This window comes from Saccopteryx bilineata, chromosome 6 (genome assembly GCF_036850765.1).
Source record: "Saccopteryx bilineata isolate mSacBil1 chromosome 6, mSacBil1_pri_phased_curated, whole genome shotgun sequence".
Lineage (NCBI taxonomy): Eukaryota > Metazoa > Chordata > Mammalia > Chiroptera > Emballonuridae > Saccopteryx > Saccopteryx bilineata.
The window spans coordinates 139543525-139564920 of NC_089495.1; the positions used below are offsets into that span (position 1 = coordinate 139543525).

The 21396-nt window shown below is 41.9% G+C and overlaps 1 protein-coding gene across 2 annotated transcripts in view; it reads right to left on the bottom strand.

Annotated features, from left to right (window-relative positions):
• NOL10 (nucleolar protein 10) overlaps positions 1–21396 on the bottom strand; it is a 90259-nt gene that overhangs the window by 10225 nt on the left and 58638 nt on the right. For both annotated transcript variants that reach the window (XM_066236670.1, XM_066236671.1), the window contains 4 exons: positions 14186–14312; positions 7751–7830; positions 7452–7550; positions 6406–6495 (listed from right to left, as the gene is read on the bottom strand). In XM_066236670.1, coding sequence (XP_066092767.1) covers positions 6406–6495; positions 7452–7550; positions 7751–7830; positions 14186–14312 — 396 coding nt within the window. The remainder of the gene's footprint in view (positions 1–6405; positions 6496–7451; positions 7551–7750; positions 7831–14185; positions 14313–21396) is intronic.

The window sequence follows — 21396 nt, forward strand, 5'->3', positions numbered from 1 at the left end:
GCGTTGAGCCTGCCGCAGCGTGCTCCGTGCTGGACTGCACTGCTGAGGGGAGCCCGACTCCCGGGAGGACTGAGTGGCCCCTGCAGGAGCTGAGAGAGATGCAAGGCCTGAAGGAGGGCGCTGGGAACGCACATGGCCATAGGGAAGGACACTGAGATATGTTTCTAAGTCGGAGGACAGAGATAGCTGTGGAGGAGATGTGAGGAAGAGGAGTAAAAAGCAGGGCTGGAAATTTCTCTCCAGTGCTCAGCGTGAGTGACCAGAAGGCTGGAGACACCGTGAGTGAGGGCATGTCACTGGAGACCATCAGAAGAGGTGCGGGTGACACGAAGAGCCTGAAACCATGTTCCCAGAAAGCGAGCTGGCCTCCAGCCAGGGAGATGAGCCGCGGCTCACTCAGACCACGGAGCGTTAGCACCAACAGAGACACGCCGTCAGGCCACAAGGACACGGAAGAACCGTCACCGCAGACCACAGGTGCAGGAGGCCACCCTGGGAAGCCTACAGCCTGCACGGTTTCAGCCGTGTGATGGGGGAAGGTGAACCCGCGGGGACAGTGGAAGCCCAGCGGCTGCCAGGGGCGGGGGGAGAGGTGGGCAGGCGGAGCACAGAGGACGCCGAGGCACGAGACCACTCTGCATGACACTGTAACGGCGGGTACCTGTCATTGTGCGGCTGCCCAAACCGGCAGAACGGACACCACTGAGAGTGAACCCCATGTAAATGACAGACATCGGGTGACACCATGTCAATGCAGGGGTCACCAATTTAACAAATGCTCTCTGGTGGGGGGTGGGAGAGTGGGGAGGCTGTGCATGTGGGGGAATGGGGGGGATGGGAAATTGCTGTCCTTTCCCCTCAATTTTGCTGTGAACTTCATACTCCTCTAAAAAAAATCATCTTTTACAAAAATCCAGTGAATGAGAAAAGTTAACCAACAAAGAAGAAATGATGTTCCTTTTAAGACTAGTTCAGTCTATGGTAATGACTCATGGACGTCACCTGAACCCTGACAGACACCACTGCGGTGCCTGGGAACAAGGACCTGGCCTCAGGGAGAGGGCAGGGGCTGAGCAGCATGCATTTAGGGAGTTATCTGTAAATAAAGGGTACTGCTCAAGACCCAAGTACTGTCAAATGAATAGCAACTGACCTGTTACACATCTTCAAGTAAAAAAATAAAATAAAATCCAAGGGAGATTCTTCCTTTTCATCTTACTGCACTTATTAAATAACAATATTTAATAACTAACAGAGAAACATGTTTAAAAGGATATGTTGCAAGTACTCTTAAGATTTTTTTCTTACTTTAAAACAAATGAATTGCTTTGCCTCAAGACAAGTATGTGCTGCAGGAACAACTATAAAGTGAAATTCTTCTGACCTAGCTGTAAAAATATTTCCCCCAGAGAGTTCTCCTAGTCTGTTTGTTTTCATAGCTTTTTTCTTTCTTTCTTTCTTTTTTTTTACAGTAGGATTAAGTAAGATGTAGTCAGTGTGTTCTCGGTAGTTTACAAGTGTCTAGCTCGTGATCCGCCCTATAAATACTCACATATATATGCTAAACACTTGCCATTCAAATTTGGAAAACATCTTAAAGTACTGTTTACATCACAGCCCTACCTCAAAGAAGTGTATCTGTAGATCTGAGTAGGATGCTCGTTAATATTTTGTCTTAACATAGTAACACATATGAGGAATGTTTGACATTTAAAACAAATTAATGCTCCAATGCTGATACCTATGAAGTTAAGGCGATGCAGACTTTTGAGTAAAGAAGGTGGTTTGAACTAAGTGTCTCCCCCTAATCTCTGCTAAAACCCCACTAAAACAACAGAAAAGGGCTTTAAGAAGTCCCAAACCCTTAAGGATGAAGAGGATAGTAAAGGGGACAGGAGCAATGAGGTTTCAGAAGCAAGGGAGGAAGGCCTAGCACTAGGCTCTTCACCTGGAGGTTTCTCCCCTTGGGGGTGGGGGGAGATAGCAGCTGGCCCAGCAGCACCCTGAGGCAAGAGACGCAGACACAGGGAGGGGAAGCCAGCCCACTCTGCACCCCTAAGCCCTCAGGACTCTAGTTCTCACTTCTCAGAATGGGGGCAGCAGGGCTGTCCTTCTCCAAGCAAGAGAATCTGACCAACCAAGAGACAGACCAGAAACAGACGGCTGTCTGGAGTTTCCCCACATAAATGGTGTGGCCAGGTCACCATGCAATGACAATGAGCCCTGCTGCCACCTGAAAGTTTCCACTCAGCTCTTTCAGTCCTTCACTTTAAGTGTAGACACACGACCATGGGTCACAGCAGAGAGAAACTACTTAACTTTTCCTCAAGAAACATTCCAGCTGAAGAACCCAAGTTTCTGGAAGAAAAGGGCCCACCGAGTGGCAGGAACAGCAGGTGGCCCAGAGCCGCCCCCCCGGGGGGGAGTCCCCTGGACTCTTCTCTTCCCTGCCCGCCCCCTCATTCTGAGGGACAGCCCGAGGGGAAGCAGCCTGTGGAGTCGGTCAGGGGCTGTTCCAAACGCGAGGTCTAAAAGCCTCTCTTGTCCCTATGCACTGAGGACGGTGTCTGGGCTAGAAACACGATTGCCTGAGGACAATGCAGGTCCTCTCATTCTGTGTCTGCCATGAGGGTGTGGCAGTGGGTCCCCAGGGTGGCGGCCGTGGGCCAGGCACCCCAGACGCCCGTCCAGGTGGAGCAGAGCAGGGCAGGGCTGAAAGACGGGGAAGAGACTTTTCAGGAAGATAAAACTCACCTAACAACTGATCTTCACATACATATCCTGAGATGCAATTTAGACAGTGGGCAGAGAACTGAGGGCTAAGTAGTGGTGGCTACAGAGAAACAAACAAACAAGTCAACTATAAAGGCCAGGGAGGACGAGGCTGTGAGGGAAGTGTCATCAGGAAGTGTGAAGAACTGTGCATCGGCACAACCACGAACATGCTGACTGCTGACTTCCCCGGGGTTACTGCGGAGCGGTGTAGGGAGGCAGGTTATAAGGAGACAATGCCTGACATTTAAGGGTCAGGAAGTAGTACTGTTATGAGACAGTGTTTTATACCAAACCAGTCAGCCAAAAAGGCAAAAGGGTTTATCTCATGAGAGGTGAAAATGAGGGAGGGAGAGTGGGAGGGGAGGAAAAGGAGAGGGATACCCAATGCTCCTAACAGACCTTGGAGAAATGCTCACTTCCTAAAACTAGGTGTGTACTGCTGTAATAAAAAACAGAAGTTTTTAATTGGTACTAAAAAAGCTTTAAAAAAGAACATTTTTGATGTTCAAACTGCTTCGATGCAACCCAGTGTCTGTGCATGATCATATGTCCCCTCAGCGAGATGAACTGTTACTTTAATATAAACGTTGACAGGTGTCACATAATGCCCAAGGCTGTTAAGCCCCCTCTCACAAGTCTCCAGGCCACAGGATACACTTGGACTGGAGGCTTTACGCATGGTAGGCAGGGTAATACCTGACTGAGCTGCTGCAGAATCCAAGAGAAGTCCTCCATACAGACTTGAAGGCAAGAGCAAAAAACTGGCAGAAACAGCCAACAGGCAGAAAATGATACTTGCAAGAAAAAATGATTCTACCCAAACTCAAACCCCAACAGAACAAATGGATCATGGGTGCCATGCCTTCCCAAGCTGTGTGTGTGCCCTGGGAGCTCAGGACACATTTGTTGAAAAAACAGACGCATTCATTTTTACTAGAATTAAGACCTCCAACTTCTAAGTCTAGATGAGGTGTGGGTGATGCTTCTTGTCATTGTGCTGTGGGTCACTGTTCATGGCAGGTCCAACAGCAACTGATGGTAAACACCTCATTACACCTCCACGATGTTATCAGGAGTGATGATATCTGGGAACGTATTTCACTGCCTGCCTCCATGAAATTTCAGGTGGAGAGAAAGCAGAACAGAACCGCACCTCACCGACTTTCAAATCGGGAGTTATCAGAGCCATTAGCGCTCTCGAGGGTTTGAAGGGTTGAGTTCAAAGGCAAGACTAATGAACTGCCAATGGACGAACAGTTCTTTCAAGTATGTTTAACGATCATAATGAAGGATTCTTTTCCTTAATTCATGAATGGTTTTTAAGGCCTTCATTTTAATTAGATAACACTGTTAAGCAACAAATCATACAAACTTTGTTTAACAGCAGCCTCAGGTTTTTATGACTATTTTTACGCATTTCTGAGATGAAACAGAGCCTGGATAGTAGGGCCTCATGCGGACCAGCAAGCCAGCAGAAAGCAAACTGGGGCACAGTTTCCGAGCACCATTCCTAGCAGACCTCAGTGAGGTGACTGCTGCAAAGACAGCACCCCAGCTGTCAGCAGCAGCAGGGGAGCAGCGGTGTGAGGAAGGAGACGAGCATTTCTAAGGGTCTTCCTCCCACTGCAGGAAGTACAGTACACAGCCCACGCTTCTTGCAGGACGATCCTATTTACGTTTTGACAAAAACTCTAAAAGGCACAGACCGTCATTTCTCCCACTGGCCACTCTGCATGTTTCCTTTCCGCCTCCCATTCTGCACCCTATGCACAGTGAGGACAGCCCTCCTGCCCAACCTCAACAAAACTGCGACAGAGAGGCGGGGGGCCAGGGATGGGATTTCCCATCTTCATAATCATCAGGGCCTTTTGAAGAGGCCTCTGAACTGTGGAACCATGCTGCATCAAAATGAAACTTTCAGTGTCCTACCCCTATATTAAACATAATGGCAGTCCTCATAAGCACAGACCAGCAGGGAACGCATTCACCTGCAGCCTGAGCACCTGCAGCCTGAGTCGGCTTCTTTCTCTTCCCACTGAAGCTTTATGATGCGAATCCAGAGATCACTTCCATCTAGCCTATAAAAGGGCACTGTGGAGCTGGAACATCACCTCCCTAGTCACCCTCAGGCTGGGCGACAGGACAGCGGGAGGTCTCTGAGGAGCCAGTCCGTGCCGCAGGAAGCATGTACAGTGAGCAAGACACACACCCCTCTAGTGCACCAACGTGAGCGGGAGGCGCACAGCCACAGCACATGGACGTAAACTTTACAGTAAGTCTGAGTGTGAATCCTTTAGAAACTATAGCACCAAGAATGCCCCTCTCTGGCCCTCTCCTGTGCATTACCAAAGAAAAAACCAAGACCATTGAGGCTGAAGGTCACCACGATGACACAACTCATGAGCAAGGGGACCAGAAACAAGTCCCTTCTGTGGCGCTTCCCTGGCACCGCCAAAGAGAGTGGAACAGAAGTAAACATACAGCGAGCTCACTTATCTCATGTTCACTTACCTGGTTAAAAACTAGAGAGAGAACAGAGAAAGAATAAACAAACCAATGAAAACCTAAGCGCTCAACCCAGCTGCTCAAAGTTCCCAGGGCTGGGCCCTTGCTTCAGACTCGGGTCCTGCAGGCCCGGAGGGGCAGCGACCTTCACAGTTCCTTCTGGTAAAGGCCAAGCGTGGTACCTGCTCATGTGGTACCGGTCTCAGCTCTGGGAGGAAGTCTCACAGAGCATGGAAAATCAGAAAACATACCTGTCTTAACAGTATCATATCAGCTCAATAAAGTACTAAATTGTATGACTGATCTCTGTTTTCACATTAGCACAGGAAGGGGGGCACAGTTAAAATGCAAGCATGCACACTCCCAATAACACCGAGTCTAAATAAAAATTGGTCACTTCTGGAATTATAAACAAACCTAATCAGTAAAAAACAACAATAACAAACAGTCTAAATATTTAACAGTGAAAAGATTAATTATAATCATCCACAGCCTAGAATATAAAGCTCTCAAAAATATTTACAAAGAAATTTTAATAAATGAAAGCCACTTACGTTGTTCTATAGGACTAGGATAAATATTTTATATATACAATAGTATCTTGCTATTATAGTTTATAATTTTAAGAGAAATTTCTTTTCACAGAAAAGAAATTTAGTGAAGTATTAGCAATGCTTTCCTCTGGAGAGAATTACACGGTGACTCTCTTATATTTTTTCCTATCATGTAAACTTTCCATATCGAGAACAGATTATCTTTTAAGCAGGGGTAAAAATGCATTTTTTAAAATTTATTCATTTTAGAGAGGAGAGGGAGAGACAGAGAGAGAGAGGAGAGACAGAGAGAGAGAGAGAGAGAGGAGAGACAGAGAGAGAGAAGAGAGACAGAGAGAGAAGGGGGAGCAGCTGAAAGCATCAACTCCCATATGTGCCTTGACCAGGCAAGCCCAGAGTTTCGAACCGGCGACGTCAGCATTTCCAGGTCGACGCTTTATCCACTGTACCACCACAGGTCAGGCGTAAAAATGCATTTTTAAAATAAAAATAAATTTGAAAAACTTTAAGTTAATATCAAGAAAATGTAGAAGCAATTTATCAAAATTTCCTCTGCCTTATAAAACCTTACCTTAACTTTCTTTTTCCACGTAGACTTTTGCTTCTCCTCCTCCTCCTCAATTAATTTAAGTGCCAGCTCTTTGTTAACTTTTGGCAATTTCTGGCAGAGGAAAAGACAAGCTGCATTAAAACACGTGCACGTCGGCTGTGAAGGTGACAGCAGAGGATGGACGGAGCCTCCACCCCAGCCTCCCCTGCGCGCCTCCATTATCATTCCAGACACTCGACTGGGAAAACCAGTCTCCTGAACGGAAAGAGCATGTGTGTTTGTAACGGATGCTCAGTTGGCAATGACCATGTCACGTGGTGAGATAACGCCAATCTAGGGGGCTGTTAGCGGCGCTAGGGCCGGAGGAAAGACGAGACTCACTCCTCCCATCTACTTGTTGCTGGGCAGGCATCACACGTCAACCCTGCTCACCCTGGCAGCAGCAGGGGCTTCCAGGGGCTGGGGGTCCAGGCTGAGTTTCTCTGACGCTCCCAGGAGCAGCCTGGCACACCCTGGAGGACCCTGCCCACAGCAGCCCCTGCTCAGTGGCCTGTTGCCCGGCCCTGCAGTCAGCGCCATTTGTCATTCTTCTTGCAGCTGCTGCCTCTCTCAGTAGTACCGCGTTTCTGTCTTCTCAGTTCTCTAATGGCTGCTTAGCGATTCTTCATATGACGTTCTACAAATACTCCTGGTGCGGTCTGATGCCGTGTGGACACTGACATAGGCTAAGGCCTGTTTCCTCTGATCCCCACAGCTAGTCTAAGACTCAGCCTAATGTCGGTAGGAAATGGGGATTAGCAAAGCCTGAATGCCCCTCGGAAGACATCATCCATTTTCTTAGCAGGGCTGAAAAGGTCAGTCCATCCGGCATTATTTCTAGTAACATCACTGCCAGAGTCTGTGATGACAAAAACAGAGAGCACCTGCCTCATGACAAACAAAATACCCCGAAGATATTAACAAAAGGAAGAGAAACTCAGAGACAGACAACAGGTTTCTTTGGAACAATAACAAAGTGAAAATAAGTACTTTTCTCTAGTAAATTCCACGGTGAGCACATTAAGTACCTTTAACTGGACCCTCTGGGCCCGGGTCTCTTCTATCTTCTGTCGGATCTTATCTTTCCTGTATTCTTCATAGGCAAATGGATTTACCATCAACTTCACCTTTTCAAAGTAAAAAAAAAAAATTAAAATGAAAAATGTAAGGACTGTATTTAGCAGCGTGTCATATATAACATGACGACTATGTCAATGAACAGGCAGCTCTCTTACAAATCCTACGTATATTTTATGGAAATGCAAGTGACAAGGAATGGCTCCAGACTACTTATCGCTCCCTAACATACCTGTGCTTCTGTACTAACCTTGTGATAGAGTCTGATATCCATGAAGAATCCATGCATATACGCCCGGAGGAAGGGTGACCCAATGAGATGTGTGAGCCCTGGAAAGTCAATCGGGAGAGGGCGGGTCCTTAGGGACTCTGAGAGTAATACCGACACTCACCTCTTATGTTCAGACACTGTGCTGAGTACGGCCCAGGCATTCTCTGCTTCAGTCACCAGGCAACCCTGTGGGCAGGTGCCGTTACCACTGCCATGTTACAGATGACGAACCCAAGGCACACCGAGGAGAAGCGCACTGGCCAAGTCACAGGAGAGGCGGCTGCGGACCAGGCAGTGTGACTGTGACTCCAATGCCCGGGACACCAGCCTCCGTGCGAGCCCCCACCCAGCACTTCTTACAGACGTAGTGCTCCGTGAAACACGTTCTGGGAAGTAACCATGCTATAGGGGCCGCTAAAGGCCATAGCTGGGAAAAGGCAGAACTAAGTATTTAATGTTAATACTCTGAGGAAATAAGGGAAAGTCAGTTACAAAGTCTTACTTCTACTTTTAATATAAATTATATTTATCTTTAATGATGGTAAGATCTGTTAAAAAATAACCAAAGGCACAGAGTAGCAGAATGGATTAAAAAAGAAAATCCAACTGTATGCTGCCTACAGGAAACTCATCTAAGTAACAAGGATAAAAACAAATTCAAAGTGAAAGGCTGGAAAACAATACTCCAAGCAAATAACATCCAAAAAAAAGCAGGTGTAGCAATACTCATATCGGATAATGCTGACTACAAGACAGGAAAAGTACTCAGAGATAAAAATGGCCATTTCATAATGGCTAAGGGGACACTGAATCAAGAAGACATAACAATTCTTAATATATATGCACCAAACCAAGGAGCACCAAAATATATAAGACAGCTACTTATTGATCTTAAAACAAAAACTGACAAAAATACAATCATACTTGGAGACCTCAATACACCGCTGACGGCTCTAGATCGGTCATCCAAACAGAGAATCAACAAAGACATAGTGGCCTTAAACAAAACACTAGAGCACCTGGATATGATAGACATCTACATGACATTTCATCCCAAAGTGACTGAGTATACATTTTTCTCCAGTGTACATGGATCATTCTCAAGAATTGACCATATGTTGGGCCACAAAAACAACATCAGCAAATTCAGAAAAATTGAAGTTGTACCAAGCATATTTTCTGATCATAAAGCCTTGAAACTAGAATTCAATTGCAAAAAAGAGGAAAAAAATCCCACAAAAATGTGGAAACTAAACAACATACTTTTAAAAAATGAATGGGTCAAAGAAGAAATAAGTGCAGAGATCAAAAGATATATACAGACTAATGAAAATGACAATACGACATATCAGAATCTATGGGATGCAGCAAAAGCAGTGATAAGAGGGAAGTTCATATCACTTCAGGCATATATGAACAAACAAGAGAGAGCCCAAGTGAACCACTTAACTTCCCACCTTAAGGAACTAGAAAAAGAAGAACAAAGACAACCCAAAACTAGCCGAAGAAAGGAGATAATAAAAATCAGAGCAGAAATAAATGAATTAGAGAACAGAAAAACTACAGAAAAAATTAATAGAACAAGGAGCTGGTTCTTTGAAAAGATCAACAAAATTGACAAACCCTTGGCAAGACTTACCACGGAAAAAAGAGAAAGAACTCATATAAACAAAATCCAAAATGAAAGAGGGGAAATCACCACGGACACCGTAGGTATACAAAGAATTATTGTAGAATACTATGAAAAACTTTATGCCACTAAATTCAACAACCTAGAAGAAATGGACAAATTCCTAGAACAATACAACCTTCCTAGACTGAGTCAAGAAGAAGCAGAAAGCCTAAACAGAACTATCAGTAGAGAAGAAATAGAAAAAACCATTAAAAACCTCCCCAAAAATAAAAGTCCAGGCCCTGACGGCTATACCAGCGAATTTTATCAAACATTCAAAGAAGACTTGGTTCCTATTCTACTCAAAGTCTTCCAAAAAATTGAAGAAGAAGCAATACTTCCAAACACATTTTATGAGGCCAACATAACCCTCATACCAAAACCAGGCAAGGATGGCACAAAAAAAGAAAACTACAGACCAATATCTCTAATGAATACAGATGCTAAAATACTAAACAAAATACTAGCAAATCGAATACAACAACATATTAAAAAAATAATACATCATGATCAAGTGGGATTCATCCCAGAATCTCAAGGATGGTTCAACATACGTAAAACGGTTAACGTAATATACCATATCAACAAAACAAAGAACAAAAACCACATGATCTTATCAATAGACGCAGAAAAGGCTTTCGATAAAATACAACACAATTTTATGTTTAAGACTCTCAACAAAATGGGTATAGAAGGAAAATATCTCAACATGATAAAGGCCATATATGATAAACCATCAGCTAACATCATATTAAATGGCACTAAACTGAAGGCTTTCCCCCTTAAATCAGGAACAAGACAGGGTTGTCCACTCTCTCCACTCTTATTTAATGTGGTACTAGAGGTTCTCGCCACAGCAATCAGACAAGACAAAGAAATAAAAGGCATCCATATCGGAAAAGAAGAAGTAAAGGTATCACTTTTTGCAGATGATATGATCCTATACATTGAAAACCCCAAAGAATCCACAAAAAGACTACTAGAAACAATAAGCCAATACAGTAAGGTTGCAGGATACAAAATTAACATACAGAAGTCAATAGCCTTTCTATATGCCAACAATGAAACAATTCAGAACGAACTCAAAAGAATAATCCCCTTCACAATTGCAACAAAAAAAATAAAATACTTAGGAGTAAACATAACAAAGAATGTAAAGGACTTATATGATGAAAACTATAAACCATTTTTAAGGGAAATTGAAAAAGATATAATGAGATGGAAGAATATACCTTGTTCTTGGCTAGGAAGAATAAATATAATCAAGATGGCTATATTACCCAAAGCAATATACAAATTTAATGCAATTCCCATCAAACTTCCAATGACGTTTTTTAAAGAAATAGAGCAAAAAATCATCAGATTTATATGGAACTATAAAAAACCCCGAATAGCCAAAGCCATCCTAAAGAAAAAGAATGAAGCTGGGGGCATTACAATACCTGACTTCAAACTATATTATAGGGCCACGACAATCAAAACAGCATGGTATTGGCAGAAAAATAGACACTCAGACCAATGGAACAGAATAGAAAGTCCAGAAATAAAACCACATATATATAGTCAAATAATTTTTGATAAAGGGGCCAACAACACACAATGGAGAAAAGAAAGCCTCTTCAATAAATGGTGCTGGGAAAACTGGAAAGCCACATGCAAAAGAATGAAACTGGACTACAGTCTCTCCCCCTGTACAAAAATTAACTCAAAATGGATCAAAGATCTAAACATAAGACCTGAAACAATTAAGTACATAGAAGAAGACATAGGTACTCAACTCATGGACCTGGGTTTTAAAGAGCATTTTATGAATTTGACTCCACAGGCAAGAGAAGTGAAGGCAAAAATTAATGAATGGGACTACATCAGACTAAGAAGTTTTTGCTCAGCAAGAGAAACTGATAACAAAATAAACAGAAAGCCAACTAAATGGGAAATGATATTTTCAAACAACAGCTCAGATAAGGGCCTAATATCCAAAATATAAAAAGAACTCATAAAACTCAACAACAAACAAACAAACAATCCCATAAAAAAATGGGAAGAGGATATGAACAGACACTTCTCCCAGGAAGAAATACAGATGGCCAACAGATATATGAAAAGATGCTCATCTTCTTTAGCTATTAGAGAAATGCAAATCAAAACGGCAATGAGATACCACCTCACACCTGTTCAATTAGCTATTATTAGCAAGACAGGTAATAGCAAATGTTGGAGAGGCTGTGGAGAAAAAGGAACCCTCATCCACTGTTGGTGGGAATGTAAAGTAGTACAACCATTATGGAAGAAAGTATGGTGGTTCCTCAAAAAACTGAAAATAGAACTACCTTATGACCCAGCAATCCCTCTACTGGGTATATACCCCCAAAACTCAGAAACATTGATACGTAAAGACACATGCAGCCCCATGTTTTTGCAGCATTGTTCACAGTGGCCAGGACATGGAAACAACCAAAAAGCCTGTCAATAGATGACTGGATAAAGAAGATGTGGCACATATACACTATGGAATACTACTCAGCCATAAGAAATGACGACATCGGAACATTTACAGCAAAATGGTGGGATCTTGATAACATGATACGAAGCGAAATAAGTAAATCAGAAAAAACCAGGAACTGCATTATTCCATACGTAGGTGGGACATAAAAGTGAAACTGAGAGACATTGATAAGGGTGTGGTGGTTACGGGGGGGAGGGGGGAATGGGAGAGGGAAAGGGGGCGGGGGAGGGGCACAGAGAGAACAAGATAGAGGGTGACGGAGGACAATCTGACTTTGGGTGATGGGTATGCAACATGATTGAACGACAAGATACCCTGGACTTGTTATCTTTGAATATATGTATCCTGATTTATTGATGTCACCCCATTAAAAAAATAAAATTATTTAAAAAAAAAAAAAACCAATGGCTCATTTAATATTAAGATATATTAATAATGTACATGAAAAGATTTCTAGTATAATTTATTTTTCTGAATATCATCTATTTTCAGTTTTAAAAATGGGCAGTATGAATACATTTTAACAAAATGTATCTAAATCTTTATAACTGCTTTCCTCACTCAAAATAAATACAGTAAAGAAACTAGAAAAGCGGTCAAAATGTACTGAACACAGCCAGCCCTGGCCAGTTAGCTCAGTCAATTAGAGCAGTAGTTTTCCAACTTTTGACACCTGAAAATCAGTGAAAATAGGAGAATTATTTCAGAGACCGCTAAGGCAGAAATCACCCTGAGCATAATAAGTGAATTCAGGATCACCGGGTCTATAATTTTCATATAACACCAGGGTGGTTAACTCTTCCTCAGACTGGCACAAAATTTCTGGTGGACCGGTCTGTGGACAGGCTGCTGAAAAACACTGCATTAGAGCGTCGTCCAGAAACGCCAAGGTTGCAGATTTGACCCCTGGTCAGGGCACATATGGGAAGCAACCAATGAGTGCATAACTAGAGTGGAACAATAAATGAATGCTTTTCTCTCTCCCTCAAATCAATCAATGAAAAAAATCTAAACACAATAATTAAAAGACTTTAATTTTCCAATTTAAGAATGTAGTTGAGTACCACACAAGCCCGCTATAAAATTAATGTCAGTAATACTCAGGGAGGCATTGCAGTTGGAGGGCCCTATTTCACCTTATTTCATTCATCAGCCATTTTTAAAAAGGCTGAATACAACTCTTTTCTTTTTAAACATTAAAATTTAAAGAGCTATCTTGATGGCAACTGATAGAAAAAAATTCTGCCTGGATTAACTGTGCTACGAGATAGAGGATAAAAATAAAGGTAAAGAACTTCTCTACTAATCTATTGCGCGATTCTATTTCCTTCTAATAATCAACTGCTGTTGTATATCTACTTGTTGCAAAGACAACTAAGTTCTCTAGACTTGTGGAGAGTGAGTCCTCTACGTTTTCCCATTCTCAGTTATTCGCTATGCAGCCTTTCCCCACCATCAGAACGGGGTTAGCAGAGTCTGCCCCCTCTGCCCCACAGACCAGTGTTGGGGCCAACGGGTTCTGCCAAGGCTGGTGTGGCGGAAGTGACGAGCGGGACTCGAGGTCTGAACTCCGATCCTCATGTTCACTATCCCTGAAGCCTCTGGTGTCTTCATCTTCCAGTGCCCTGGCTTCCTGACCGATAAAATGGCATCATACTAGTATCCACTTCATAGAGCTGTGAGGATCAAACGGACAAAAACACTGCCTGGCCCTATTCAAGCACTGACTGTTATTAAGTGTCCTTTCCTGGTCTACGTTCTTTTAACTTACAGGACCTATAAAGGTTCTAGAGATTGGAGGAGTTGATCTATGAGTTTTAAGTTTTGGATCAGGTCTTTTTCAAAGCAAAACTGACAGGGAGCCAGGAATCAATTACTTGTAGTCTCCAAGATTTTTCAAAACCTGACCATATTCAAACAGCACTTGAAAAAATAAGTCATTGCTTTCTTGACAGGCATTTTTTTCTATACATAGGTAGCATGCTAAAAAAAATTATCCTTCATTTAAGACAAAAAAGCTTCAGTAGGTTGAACTTACCAGAACCTTTCTCTAAACACATATTACACACTTATATATACTGTGTTTAATATCTGATTTGGCAGAAAGGGGGAATCAGGTAAATCAGATAAACATGATTCCACCACTTATAAATGTTCAAACCCCCCCCCCCGAAAAACAAAAAGAAGCAGAAATAAAATAATTTTATAATCATTTCATCCTAATTTTTTTTTTTACCTAAATTTTCCAGGTCCTTCTTGGTGATGAATTTGTAGTCGTCGTAAACCGTGCTTTCTGGGTTCTCTTCTAGCTCCTCCGTCAGGTTGTCTAGGAAGGAGCACCACCGGGGAGCGGGCCCCAGAACCTGCCGGGGTGGGGGAGACAAGGTCAGTGGTGTGCATGCCCCGAGTCTGCTGGACATCAGTGCTTTACAACCACACTTCCTTCTACTCAATGTTCAAACCCTCAACGATATTTACCAGAAGTGCTGAGAGTACCCTATTTCCCCATGTGTAAGACACTCCCATGTATAAGACGCACCTTAATTTTGGGGCCCAAAATTTGAAAAAAATGTATTACATAAAGTGATTGAACTCAAGTTTTATTCATCGTAAGATTCGTACACCTCCTCATCACTGTCAAAACTCCCATCCATTAGCTTGTCCTCATCCGTGTGTGATGACAAATCACTGTCTTCAACAATGAGCGCAAAAACAAGCAGGAAATGCAAGTAAAAAAAAAAAAGCTACAACCACTGTGTAAGACATACTCATGTTTTAGACCCCAATTTTTTTTGAAAAAGGGTGCGTTTTATACGTGGGGAAATATGGTAACTGCAATATGCATGGTCGACAAATATATAACATAAGGTCATAAAAGCAGGAAGAATTTAGGCTTGCAAGGGAAAAACTTCACTTGGGTTGGGATATAAAAATACTAATAAATGCTCTTATATTAGAACTACAAAAATACAAATAATTCGGTACTTATAATAACATCCATCTGTTTATCACCTGTTTCATTCAAAACAATACTAGAATCTATAAAAGATATCTGGTATACCAGATGTTTAAAGTTTGCCACTCACAAAGAACAAAAGTCTAAAATGAGAATTACCTGTTTTCAACTCATTACTTGATAATTACATTTGATCTTATATGGTCTACTGCATTTAATTCATTAAAAATTAAAATTATGTATATAAAATCCTTTAGAATTAACCTAAAATGGGATGCCAGGATCCATGAGTCAGTCCCAACAAGAGGTCAAGAAACGAAAGGCTGAATAGAATTTACAACCAGCCAACAAAACCTGAGTTGCCCAGCTCATAATCCACAAAACACCAACTGATCTCCCTTTCTGGCTCCGAAACACCTCACCGCTGAGGCCGACGCCGACCCAGGCCAATCCCCAGCTCAGGGGAAGCTATGCCGTGAAATCCTCTCTAAAGTGGGGGCTTCCAGAAGAGAGAACACGGGTCTCTGACACAATGGAACTTCCACTCGCCTGTATATTCGGATAGTAATCAATTACACAGGAAAAAAACAGGAATCATAATGGAAATGATTACATCTAGCTTAAACGTTTCAGAGAAGGGAAAGTGGAAGAGAATTATAACAAAGAAAAATGGCCCCTAATATGCTCTTCAATTAAAATAAAAAAAAGATGTTAAATATAGCCGTATTCTTTTGCCTGTTTGAAAGGATGACCCCACCCTTAATGACAAAGGTTACAGGCTCATGAAGATAAAAACCAACTTTTATTGAGCACAGAAGGAGTCCTATACAAGAAGTTTCATATTAGCATAACCCATAGAACTATTGAAAATGGAAGATCATCTACATGAAGTGTTTGACTGTAACCTTAGAAGACAAACCTTCAAGAAATACAAGGCATCTTTAAAAAATTTGATGTAGAACACTCTGAAGAAATTGCTGAGATTTTAAGCAATTTTGAGACAGAAGTTGTAGTCGACAAATGTCAATACCAAATTCTGCTACACATAAAGCAGCATGCTAACCAGCAGTCACCGCCTGGGACCCCCGAGGGAGTTCAGTCCAGCTGGAGCGGAAAGAGGTGCGCACAACACCTGCACAGCTGTAGCCATGCTTGGCCAGTCACAGTAGCGCACACAGAAAGCACTGAGTCAACAGGGACTGGCGAGGGCTGGAGAAAGCAGGGCGGGCTGGGACACAGAGCAGGTGTATCTGAAAGGATTTCATGTGGAATGAACACATGAGCAAGGCAGGAAAATCCCAGGGCCTGTCTGAGAGAGCATTTCAGTACTCGCAATGACAGGGGTACCTGCTTCCCGTCAGGCATAAACTTTCCAATGCAAAGCTCTGCCACACACTGGTGCACAACCTAAGATAGCAATCTTTTCCTTTAGATAGGAAGAAAGGATGACACCATTACTTCTCTGTAATATAAGATCCAAGATCCTGTCCTCTTGGGAGAGTAGGATTGCCATCTGTTTTAAATAAATTTCCAGTACCTAGAACATTGCCTGACAAACAGAAGGTATTCAATAGATATTTCATAAATAAATCTATTCATATGTAAAACATGTACAAATGCATTTATGAATTTCATGTGCACTTAAGATTCTGTTTGATAATTTTTAAAATGGTCAAATTGTCTTCATGCAGATAAAAACACTCAAATACTCTACTATAAAACTATAGGATATGAGAACACTTTTTGGTCAAGTCAGACCTATTTTGCCTGCTCTGTGAGCAGGCATTGGTTACTAAGGGACCTCATAACAAAATAGTTCCTCCTTTAAACCTTCAATCAGTCATAAATGGCTGCGAAGACAAAGAAAAGATTATACTGTGTTTACTGACTTTTCTTGGGGGTGGTGATAAGGGGAGAAATATCAAAGTATCAGACCATATCTGAACTTACTTTCCCATAGTCCTTTTCCATAATGTTCCACAACAGGCTTTTGGATTAGTTATCTGGATACTAATGGAATTGTTTTGTTTTTTTTTACAAGGACAGAGAGAGAGTCAGAGAGAGGGATAGATAGGGACAGACAGGCAGGAACGGAGAGAGATGAGAAGCATCAATCATTAGTTCCTCGTTGCAACACCTTAGTTGTTCATTGATTGCTTTCTCATATGTGCCTTGACCGCGGGCCTTCAGCAGACCGAGTAACCCCTTGCTGGAGCCAGCCACCTTGGGTCCAAGCTGGTGAACTTTGCTCAAGCCAGATGAGCCCGTGCTCAAGCTGGCGACCTCGGGGTCTCAAACCTGGGTCCTCCGCATCCCAGTCCAATGCTCTATCCACTACGCTACCACCTGCTCAGGCTAGAATTGTTTTAAATTGCCTCTCGGGGACAGGTCTGGTTATGGTAAACAATCTCTGCAATTAAATTCATGGTCATTAAATTTTATAGGAGAAAACATTTCCATCAAAAACAAAATGAAATCTAATGGGTTGATTTTATTAACCACATTTCCCTAGTTCCTTTTCAGAGGAAAAAACTCAGAACAGCTATAACAAAGTTGAAGTGACTGATTAGATGGTATTAACCCAGGCTTCCTCCACAGTGGAGTTCCCTCAAAGGTCTACTGTGACGGTGCCCAGAGAGGGGCCGCTGAACCAGCTGACAGGGCTTAGCCAGGGGCACTGCTCTCTGCTATACCCAGAATGACCACAGTATTCATCAACATGTAAAATCCCTGGCTATCTTCACTCATAAAATAAAGTATGTTAAACCGTCAACTAATCCACAAATACATTAACTTACTTCCTAAATTTTAGGCTTTCCAACGTCAAGGAAACAGCTTTTAACCACTGGTACACTGTTCCTCCTACATCAGAAGTCTCTAGGTTGCCTACCTTGTCATTATGCTGCGATATTACACATTTCAGTCAAAACTGATTACAACCTGTTTATTTCCATTTTTATGCACCTTAAGAGTTTTGTTTCAGAAAGTTGGTGGGCTGTTCTATTTTAAACTTCTATTATCTGTTAATGACCTTGCACTTTTTATTTATAAAAATTTTATACAGTGACAAGTCAGTAAAAGTGGAGAACTGGAAACTGATTCATCAAAGTGCTGTAATGGGACACTGTGGTCCCTTAGCAACTTTAATGCCAATCTTGTCCACTGACCTGAATGGAAATACGTGGTCCTCTACACTAGAGTCTGTATCAACATGCTGTGGGGAGTGCTCGACATACATGCACCCAAGCATTCTGCCTTTAAAATGTTAATCAGATGTTTAATATTAAAATTCAAAATTTTCATATATTCTGGTAATGGACAAAAATGACCAAGGGCAGAGAGAAGAGGGTGGATATTAAAATTCTTAGAGAAGGGTGCCCCTTTCCCCAACTTTACTTCTGAAAAGCTGTTGTGTTACACCCCAGAGCTGTGTTAGGGAGAAACAAAGACTGAGGATTACGAGATGGATAGTTTTAACAGGTCAAGGGTGACTAACACAACAACAAAGTAAACATTATTAATATTTTTGGGAACAAAGATGCAAACTATACTAATTAATATAAATGCCACCATTTTCCCAGTTATTTATAATGCTACTGGGTATGACAAAATAATTTTATTTTCTTACTATCAAAGAAAATACATAGAACAGCAATTAAATTTAAAATTAACTTGTATTTTTAACTAATGATTAAAAATTTTTTTATACATAGTGTTTCCTTTATCCCTCCTACCTCAATGCCCCACTCATATTTCAGGCTGGGACCTACTCCTAATTTAGAGCTCTCTTTCCTCCTTTTGCCAACTTGTATTATGAATTTACCTTTGCCACCCAGCTTAGTGTATCCCAAGGTTCTCTTTACCAGGCCACAGTCACAGAGCTCCAGGGAAAAGCAACCTAGTCTCAACTCTCCAGGCAGAGGAGAACAGAAGCTCCATATCCACGCATGCTGCAAATGGCTTTTTCCAGTCTACTTGAATCATTACCAGCTAGAAGCAGCGGTCATTGGGACTTGGACATGAGCTGCAAAGTATAGAATGGTGACAACAATTCCAGTGCCATGCGGACTTTTCCTGTGGGGAACTTTCCTGGACTCCTGCTCCCTGTGACAGCTCCTAACAGACTGAACTGTGGTTGGGTTGCATTTTTCAGGGATTTGGCATGGTGATGGGGCCAACTTGGACTTGGTGAACATGTTAAGGACACTACTCTTTTAGGGATTCTTGCTGTACTGGCCAAGAGTTTGCTTAAAGGCTTTTAATCACTGTAAAAAAAAATAGAGGACTGGATGAAGAAGAGGGGGCACATATACACCATGGTATACTATTCAGCTATGAGAATGATGACATCGGATCACTTGCAGCGGAATGGTGGAGTCTTGGTAGCATTGTGTGGGGTGAAATGGGCGAATCAGAAAAAAACAGGAACTGTAGGATTCCATACATTGGTGGGACATAGAAGCGAGACTAAGAGGCATGAACGGGAGTGTGGTGGTTACAGGGGGGGGGGGAGGGAAGGAGGGAGGGTGGAGGGGGAGGGGGAGGGATATAGACAGAACTGGATGGAGGGTGGCGGAGGACGATCTCTCTTCGGGTGATGGGTATACAACAGAACTAAATGACAAGATAACCTGGAAATGTTTTCTTTGAATGTATGTACCCTGATTTATTGATGTCACCCCATTAAAATAAAAATTTATTAAAAAAAAATTTTAGCAACTAAGAAAGTTATGACAAAATAATTTTATTTTCCTACTATCAAAGAAAATACATAGAATAGCAATTAAATTTAAAATTAACTTGTATTTTTAACTAATGATTAAAATTTTTTTAAAAATTTTAGCAACTAAGAAAATTACTCCAGTAGATTGTATCAATAGATTATAAATAACTTTGAACCAAAATGGGCTTATACATGGAAAACTTTAATATATAATTGCATTAGAACACATAGATGTATACAGCAATCCAAATACATGAAGCTGTTTTTAAAATACTTTTAAAAATTATCCAAAATGCACTGCCGCACACATTGTGAAGCAGGACCTGTTTCTAAATGACAACTGGAAAGAGAATGATGATACTATCGAGAGTTTAGCTCACATGTTCTTCTAGGTTCAGACAATAACACTAGACCCACTGAGTGTAAGGAGGTAGATTTTCTCTCATCACATACTTACTGAGTTCCACATGTATTACATTCCAGGCACAAAATACTCTACAAAATCAGCTAGTAGGAAAAAACCCAACAGGAAATACATACACAACATTTGTGTGGAAGGACAGGAGGATTTTTAATTTTCTTAACTTCATTCATTCATTTAAAAGGTTAAGTGAACATTTTTACTAAAAGCTAAGTGTTAACTGCCAAATATAAATAAAACAAGTGTGGAAAAACAAGTACAACGAGCTGTGATGAGTGCCACAGAGAGAAATGTTTCAACGGCTCTGGAGGCCTTTACCTGCTGAGGCCGGGGGCCTAGAGCACTGAAGGGGACACATCGTCCTGACAGACTAAGGGGTTATGATCTCAGACTCAGTAAAATCTAACAGTCACAGTTAGAAGTTAATACTCCATGAAGTTAATATATATTCTACTCATTACTTACAGAGAAGATGCCTGGTTAGAAGATTGTCAATTTTACCTTTCAGTGATCCTACAGTACTATAATCCTAGAAACAATTTCAACACTATTTATGTTATAATGCCACACTGAACAGATAATGAACTACACTTACTGACAAGTAACAATGAAGAGTTTCAATATAAAATAATTTTACCATCTACCAACCACATAAATCATCTACTTTGTTATAATGTTGTTTTTAGGACATTCTAAAAGTAAATACAAATATCCGTTCTGGAAGTCAAGCAATAATAACAAGAAAAAAAAATAGAAAAAAATTGCCTGACCAGGTGGTGGCACAGGCATAGAGCGTCAACCTGGGACGCTGAAGACCCAGGTTCAAAACCCCGAGATCGCTGGTTTGAGCATGGGCTCACCAGATTGAGTGCGGGATTGCTGGCTTGAGTGTGGGATCACAGACATGACCCCACAGTTGCTGGCTTGAGCTCATGGTTGCTGGCTTGAGAAAGAGGAGACTGGCTCAGCTGGAGCCGCCTGGTCAAGGCATGTATGAGAAAACAATCAATGAACTTTTTTTTTTTTTTTTTGTACAGTGACAGAGAGTCAGAGAGAGGCATAGATAGAGACAGATAGGAACGAGGAGAGATGAGAAGCATCAATCATTAGTTTTTCGTTGTTCACTGACTGCTTTCTCATATGTGCCTTGATCGTGGGCCTTCAGCAGACGGGGTAACCCCTTGCTCGAGCCAGCAACCTTGGGTCCAAGCTGGTGAGCTTTGCTCAAACCAGATGAGCCTGAGCTCAAGCTGGCAACCTCGGGGTCTCGAACCTGGGTCCTCGGCATCCCAGTCCGACGCTCTATCCACTGCGCCACAGCCCGGTCAGGCAATCAACGAACTTTTT